Below are 8,481 nucleotides of genomic sequence, written 5' to 3'. Positions count from 1 at the left end.
ACCAAATATGATGAAAAGACTGAGAAAATTTCTTCTATTGAAAAAAATAAATATTAATAATACTTAATTAAACCAAATTAACAGTAAAATTGTTATTAAATGAGGAATAAAAGTTAAAATGAAAAAAATATTTAAATATAATCTAATAACTCATAAAAAAAAAAAATTTAAAAAGTAATATAACTAATGAAAATATACAAATTTATTCATGTAGAAATCAGTAAAAAAAAGATATTAATATAATGAGATAAAATTAAATAAAAAATAAAAATTAAATAAATGATTCTAATAAAAAAAAAAATAATTCTAATATAAATAAAAATGGTATTAAAAATATTAATAATAATAATTATAATAATAATAATAATAATAATAATAATAATAATAATAATAATAATAATAATAATAATAATAAAATTGATAATATTTATAATTAAAAATTATATAATTATAATAAAAATTTTAGTAATAATAATATTACCTCTAATAATATTTGTAATAATATTATTAATAATAAAAATAATATTAGTATTAATAATATTAGTAATAATAATATTAGTAATATTAATATTCCTAATAATAATAATAGTAATTTAATATGTACAGTAGTTACTGTTAATAGCACTAGTAGTTCATAAAATAATTTAAAAAATAATAATAAATAAAATTTATAAAGATTACTTGAATAGTAATATTTTAATTTTAATAATACAAATCAAGAAAATAGTTAAAATAATAATTCTTAATTAAAAGCTGTTTCTAATAATATTAATAATTTAAATTAAAACAAAGATTAATAAAAAAATATATCTTTTTTTATTAAAAATAAGATAACATATCTTTTTTTAATTAATAAAGCCTTTCTAATAATAAGGGAATAAATAATAATTAATAATAAAGTTAATAATTTTTATAAAATAATGATTAATGCGATTTCTAAAAAAATATTAAAAGTAATTTACAAAAATAATTTTTAATAATATTAAATGCATTAAAAATGTATTATCTAATGATTTTAATTTAAAATAATAAACAAAATATGTTAAATAATATAGTGAAGTATTTTTTAATAAATAAAAATGATAAAATATATTTTACAATTAAATATAATTATTATATTATTTTAAAATTATACATATATATTTTTTTTTTAATTTTATGAAAAAATTAAGAATAGATTGTATTATTTCATTATAAATATTTTCTATTTATTAAATAAATATAAGATTTATTATGTTTTATTATAATTATTATATTTTAAATTTATAAAAATAATAAATATTTTTTTTTTTTTTATATAAAGATACATAAATATTTTCCAAATTTTTAAATATAATTAAAATAAAAAAAAAATCATGTAAAAGAATAATTAATAAATATATTGGGAGAACTAAGGAATGGATATGTTATGTGGTGTTCATTGCATAAACTCGTTATTATAAGGCCCATTTTTTAATGAAGTTATAATAATATTTTAATAAAATAAAAATAAAAAAATAGATAGAACTAGCTTCTATAGCTCGCGAATTAGATGAACAAGAGAAATTATTAATGATTTAATAGGGTGAGGATAGTTAAGAATATTTATAATATTTATAAGTAAATTACAAAACTAATTAATAAAAAAAAAAAAATATATTAGTAAGGTTCATAAAATGTAGGAGATGATGGAAACTATTCTATATAGGTATTATAATAAGCTTTGTAAAAAATGGGAAATTTAATAATAGAAAGCGTAGATTCATAAATTAATAAGGCATAAGATCTAAGTTCAGAATAAGGATTTATATGTAATTCCGCTAACCATTGGTTTGCAATAAGAAAAGTAAATAATATTTGGTATAATTTAAATTCAACAAATTAATTTGGACCAGAAATAATATCTGAATTTTATTTAAGTGCTTTTTTATTGTCAGTGAAGGAAAATGGCTATTCAATTTTTGTTGTAAGAGGAGATTATCCAAATAATGATTAAAGTGTATAATTTTCTATTTAAAAAAAAAAGAATATTATATATATTTAATAAAAAAGCTTTTTCCTTAATTATAGCCTTTCTAAAAATGGTTTATTGAGAGTGAATTAAAATAAATTCACTAATAAAGAATTAAAGATAAAGATAAAAATTATAAACTTAATATTGGAGGTACAGATGAAAGAGATCTTGAAAGGGCTATTAAAAAGTCTATGAAATAATATACTTAGGATAATTAATAGAAATAGAAAATGGAATAAGAGGATGATGATTATGAAAGTAAATAAAAGGAATAAGAAGAAAGCAATAAATTTATTGCTTTTTAAGGATAAGGTCATTCTTTAATTTAATAATAGTAAAAGAAAGATGAACCTTTGGAAGAATATTTCAGCTAATTTGCTGTTAATTAAGAAGATCCTGAACTTCTGTTTGTTCTTAAAATGTCTCTCGAATAAAAATTCGAAAAAAGACCTGAGCAAGGGATTACTTTATAATTTAGGTTTACAGAAGGATTTAAAAAAGATTGGACTTTCAATCAATAAGATTAAATTAGGGTAATAAATATATGTTTATTATTTAATTTATTTTTATATATATTTTTTTTTTTTTTAATTTGAATATTTATAATAGGATTTATATGATTTCGTAAAAATAAATTAAAAAGAAGATTATATCTTTTAATTAAAATAAAACTTTCCATGTATTTATTATAAAAGTTTAAATTAAACTTTGTAAGAATCTGATTTAAAGGATATGACAGCATTAATAGTTGAAAAAATATGAAAAGTTACAAAAAAAAATATATATATATAAATATATTTATTATATTGATTTTTTTTCATTTAAAAAAATAATTATTATTAATAATACTTTCGTTTGGATTAAATCTACTCCAAATAGCTGATTCGACTAAAAAATCTTAATTACATATAAAAATTTTTGACTTTTAATAGATGTTATATAATTCTAAGTCATATTAATTTAATACTAAAACTGTTTTTTTACTTTTTAGTAGTTATTAATGGTTTTTTATATATTAATTAGCCTTTTCCTTCTTAAACAATTTGTTATATTTCTTAGTTATTAATGTTGGGGCTCAAAAAAAAGGTATATCCTAAGAAAATATCTGAATTTCCTAAACTTTTTCGTAATTGTTTCATTTCTAAAAGCTAAAATGCTTAATAATTTTGAGGAAAATATTCATCTTTTTCGTCTGTAATAATTTTTTCATAGAGGATAACATCATTGAGCCATTTTAAATTATAAATTGGCTTATCCTACATAATAGAAAGACAAATTTTTGGTGAAATTTATATTTAATCAGTAATAATTAAAAAGTCAAAGTTTTTTTCATTTAAAAAAAGTCCTATTTTTTCTAATTTATCAATTTTAGATTAATCAAGTTCAAATTTATCTGCAAAAATAAAATTTTTAGAATTCATTTTTTTCAAAACGTCCCATTAAGTTTTAATAGGGACTTTTTTTCTATATACTATTTTTTCATTCTAAAGATTACTTTCTAAATATGAATTATTATCTTATTTATTATTACTATTACTATTACTATTACTATTATTTTTATTTTTATTATTATTATTATTATAATTATTATTATTATTATTATTATTATTATTATTATTATTATTATTATTTTCATTTTAATCTATTTTTATTTTTTTTTAAATTTAAGAATTTTTATTTTCATTATTATTTTCTTCTTCTTATTTAAATATTTCGTAGGTTTAAGTTCTTTTTATTTATTTTTTTATTTAATCAAATCCAAAATTATTATTTATTTATTATGATCCAAACAAATCATCGAAAAATTCAAGTTTTTCAATATTTAAATTGTCCTTTTAGTTCATACTTTTCATCCTTTATATATAATTGTTTTAAATACATATATTTTATCTTCTTTCTATATAATTTTCATTTTATTTTGTTTATTTATTTTGTAATTAATCAGAAGTTATTTTTTATGATATTTCTTATTCTTTTTTTTATAATATAATTGCCCTAGATTTTGTTCCTAATTTTTTTCTTGTACTTGTTCTTGTTCTTGTTCTTTTTTATTATTATTCTTCTTCTATTAATGTTTATTCCAAAGAGTTTGATATTAAAGTAGGACATAAAGAGTTTTTTATTTATTTTTAATCTTTTTTTTCATTTTCGTTATTTTTATTTATTTAATTACTTTATTTTTAAGAATTTTCTTTTGAAATTTATTAATCTTCTAATTATTCTGTATTACTACTTTCATTATTTAAATCTATTGTAGGCGCAAAATCTTCTCTATTTATGTTTTTGTGATTTTCTTATTAATTTTTTTCACTTAAATCATCAACAAAAAGTGTACTTTCATAATCATTTTTTTAAAGCAATATTTTTTCATTTTTATAATCTTTTTTATTTTGATCTTCATCTAAATCTGTTGAAACTAATTATTATGTAGAACATTATTTTTTTTCTTCTTATTTTTATTGACGAAAATAATCATTTTCACAAATTACAATATAACTTTTATATTTTCCTATATAAAATTCATGGTCAGGATATATAATACAAGGAATATTTTCACTTAATTATATCTTTCTATCGCTTAAAGAAGCTTTTCTAAATACTCCTTCTTTGCTATTTAAATCAGCTAAAAGAGCATCACCTTCAGGTGTTATTAGAATTTCGGCATGCATTTCAGATAAATTTGGAATGTTTAAATATATATCACATATGTTTTTATTATTTCCTATTATATTTGATCCTTAATATAATGGATATTTCGATGGAAGATGTTTCTTTTCTGAATTTTGAAATATAGCAAGAATTGCCCATTATTTTCTTTCTTTTTACATTTTATCTTTTACTATTATGAATTTTTTTACCTACTTCTTATTTATTGTATAAATATTTTATAGAAATATATTTCTATATACTTATACTTTATACTGAATAATTGATTTTTTAAATTATAATATTTATAGAAAAATCAAAATTTATAGTTATTATAAAATATAAAAATTAAAATTTTTAATTTAGCAATAAAAAATTTCAAAATTGAAATATTTTACTATGATTTGAAATATTCTTACATATTAATTTTTATCAATATATTGTTTTATTTATTTAAAAAAAATCTCTCTTAATAATATTTTAAATAATTATGATAGTATTAAAATAATTGTTATATTAAATTAATTTTATTAAAAAAAATATAATACCTTTTAAATATAAATAAATTTAAAAAAAAAAAAATATTTAATATTTAATTTAATTTTATCTACAAAATATTATGAAAAATTAATATAAAAATAAACAAAAGATATAAAATAATTAAATAAATATATAAAAAATATTTGAAATTAAAGCAAAAAAATAAATATTTGAATAATCAAATTATTTATAAAATTTAATAAAAATATTTTATATATATTATATTTATATATATATGAATATATTATATATATATTTTTTTATTTTTATTTTTATATTTTTATATATTATATATTTTTATATATTTATATATATATCTTTATTACTTTTTTTATTACTTTATTTAAATCTTTAATAATTCTTTTATATATTAAATTTACATTATATATACATTTTATTTTTATGAAAATAGATATTTATATATATTATTTGTTTAAATTAATTTTTTTTTTCTCTTATTATTTTGCTGATCACTCATATACAGTAAATAAATAAATATAGTTTATGATTTTTTATTTTATATAAATTAGTTAATTGTGACACAATTTATTTTTATATTTATAATTCTTTTTAATATAGGATACGAATTATAAATTTTTTATCATGACTATTTTATTTTAAAATTTTAAATATTAAATTTAACTCCGTCAAAAAAATTATAATCCTATGAAACTATTTTCTATGCATTTATACAATATTTTTTTATTTACAATAAAATATTATAAAAAAAAATTAAAAATAAAAATAAATTATTTTTAAGAAATTTATAGTAAAAAATTTATTTATTTAATAAAATCTTAATTTTTTTTAATTTTAAGGTTTTTTAAATTTTTTATTGAATTCATCTATTATTATTTTTTTTAATAAAAAGCCATAAGCCAACAAATATTTTAAAAATTAACCTGTTGTAATAACTTTTTGCCTTATTTTATATAATATTTTTTTAAATTTTAAACCATTTTAAAATAATCAGTTAATAATATATGATAGATTATAATATTTATAATTTTTAATATATAAAATGGAAAAGAAAATAATTTTTAAAAAATTGAATTATTAAAAATAAAAAGGAAAAAAATTAAAAAAAAATTAATATTTTTTTTGTATTTAATATTATAACAACATAATTATTTAATTTTTTTTTTTTCAAAAAATAAACTATATAAAAAATGAATTAAAATGAAAACCAATAATAAGTAACAGATTAAAAAGAAATTGAAAAAAAGAATAATGTTAGAATAACAGCTGCTACAAAAGATCGCGCAGAAGCAGCAAAATTATATATAGAGAGTAAATAAAAACTAAAAAAATAAAAATAGAATATTAAATTAATAAAAAATAAAATAAAAAAGAAAAGTATGCAAAAATGTTATAAAAAGAAATTGAAAACAAAGAATATTGGAATGAATTATATAAAAAAATGTAAGAAATGTAATTTACTCCCTAAGAGTAAATGATAATAAAACATAATATAATTTAAAAAGAAGGTGAACATTTAAGAAAATTGTAAAAACAAAGAAAAACAAAACAAAATATTTTTTTTACATAAAAAAAATTAAGTCGATCAAAAAAATCTACTAAGGATTATGAGCCATTAACAATAATAGGTAGAGGAGCTTTTGGTGAAGTAAGAATTTGTCGAGATAAGCAAACATAAGAAATAGTTGCAATAAAAAGAATGAAAAAATAAGACATGAGTTCGAAAGCTTAAATAGGACATATAAGGTCTGAAAGAGATGTATTATCAACATCAGGTAATCCATGGATAATAGAATTAAAATAATCTTTTTAAGATGATAAATATCTCTATTTAGTTATGGATTATATGCCAGGAGGGGGTTTTTATATTAATAAATATATATTTAATAAAAACATATATAGATTTAATGAATGTTCTTATAAAGAAAGACATTTTAACAGAAGAAGAAGCAAAATTTTACATAGCTGAAATATTATTAGCAATAGAATCCGTACATAAAATGAATTATATTCATAGAGACCTTAAACCTGATAATATTTTAATAGGAGCAGATGGACATATAAAACTTTCAGATTTTGGTTTATGTAAATAAACAGAAATTAGACCTTTAATAACTTTCGGGAAAAAAGAAGAGCTTGATCAAGATGCAATAAAAGCTAATCCAAATTTATTATTAACAAAAAGACCTCTTAATTATAAAAAAAATAGACATGTTTATTTTTTTATTATATTTACTCATATATATTATATATACATTAACTAAAAGCTTGCTTTCTCTACTGTTGGTACTCCTGATTATATTGCTCCAGAAGTCTTTGGTTAAAGTGGATATACAGAAACAGTTGATTGGTGGAGTTTAGGTATAATACTATTTGAAATGCTAGTCGGATATCCACCGTTTTATAGTGATGATCCTCCTATAACTTGTTAGAAAATTATTTAATGGAAAAAAATATTTTCAATACCTGCTGAAGCTAATTTATCTATTGCTGCCTAAGATTTAATAAGAAAACTTATTGCAGATTCTTAAGAAAGATTAGGTAGGAACGGAGCTACTGAAATTAAAATACATCCTTTTTTTGAAGGCATAAATTGGAAAAAAATCAGAGAAAAAAAGGCTCCATACATCCCTGAAGTTCTTTTTTTTATTATAAAGAAACAAAAATAAAAATCAAAAGGTTAAGAGCATAGATGATCCTAGTAATTTCGACAAATTTGAAGATCAAGGAGATCCTTGGGAAATTTAAAATAATTAAGGGAAAAAGAACAGTGGAAATATTCAATTAAATAGGAATTTTTTCGGATATGAATATAATAGATAACATGAAAATTCCTCAAGCCCATTAAGAGTTGCATTAGATACTTTATAAAATACAAAAATGAATTCACCAAAATAATATCAAGTAAACATAAAGTATTTATAAAAATAATTAAATAATAAAAAAGTAAGGAAGATATTAAAATGTGTCACCTTTACCATATTCTTTGTTAGAAAAAAATAATAATTAAAACAAAAATTTATAATAAAAGCAGGAAGAAAGTGTTAAAACTTATACAGTTAAAAACATAAATTTTTTATAATAAAATCAATAATTTTCTTAAAAACCTACTAATATTTCTTCTCCGAAAATCTAAAATAATTAATAAATGTAATTTTAAAATATTTTCAACAATATATCAAATTCTCCTACGAAAACATATCAAGTGCCTAAGTATGGATATAATTTTTTAGCTAATAAAAATGTTATTGCAACTAATATAAACGGTCAAAAATCTAGTAGTCCTTCTTAACATCCAGGATCACCAAAAAATCTTAAAAAAT

General features: G+C 17.0%; 2 protein-coding genes across 2 annotated transcripts, besides 10 other annotated features; both read left to right on the top strand. All coding sequences in view use genetic code 6, as the record gives it.

The window, feature by feature from the left end:
• Positions 1 to 267: 267 nt before the first annotated feature.
• Positions 268 to 322: a microsatellite.
• Positions 323 to 332: 10 nt separating this feature from the next.
• Positions 333 to 593: a microsatellite.
• An 804-nt stretch (positions 594 to 1,397) lies between these two features.
• On the top strand, positions 1,398 to 7,909 carry IMG5_058990 (protein kinase domain protein; the record flags this gene model as incomplete). Its single annotated transcript, XM_004037162.1, has 10 exons — positions 1,398 to 1,460; positions 1,501 to 1,564; positions 1,647 to 1,978; positions 2,050 to 2,526; positions 6,051 to 6,086; positions 6,406 to 6,469; positions 6,532 to 6,685; positions 6,740 to 7,017; positions 7,061 to 7,371; positions 7,426 to 7,909. 10 exons carry the CDS (start codon positions 1,398 to 1,400, stop codon positions 7,852 to 7,854), a joined length of 2,208 nt encoding a protein of 735 aa, XP_004037210.1. The 3' UTR covers positions 7,855 to 7,909.
• IMG5_059000 (hypothetical protein) lies at positions 3,484 to 4,066 on the top strand (the record flags this gene model as incomplete). The annotated part of the gene is made up of 2 exons (XM_004037161.1): positions 3,484 to 3,708; positions 3,833 to 4,066. Coding segments are annotated over 2 exons (459 nt in total), but the record flags the coding sequence as incomplete, so codon positions are not given.
• Positions 3,502 to 3,624: a microsatellite.
• Positions 3,545 to 3,653: a microsatellite.
• Positions 5,137 to 5,170: a microsatellite.
• Positions 5,249 to 5,329: a microsatellite.
• Positions 5,385 to 5,492: a microsatellite.
• Positions 5,385 to 5,496: a microsatellite.
• Positions 5,391 to 5,496: a microsatellite.
• Positions 5,399 to 5,502: a microsatellite.
• Positions 7,910 to 8,481: the final 572 nt, after the last annotated feature.

The sequence above is a fragment of the Ichthyophthirius multifiliis genome (assembly GCF_000220395.1).
Source record: "Ichthyophthirius multifiliis unplaced genomic scaffold scaff_1120509250249, whole genome shotgun sequence".
Taxonomy (NCBI): Eukaryota; Ciliophora; class Oligohymenophorea; order Hymenostomatida; genus Ichthyophthirius; species Ichthyophthirius multifiliis.
The sequence above is the reverse complement of the archived record's forward strand: the minus strand, read 5'-3'. Positions and strand labels throughout refer to the sequence as shown.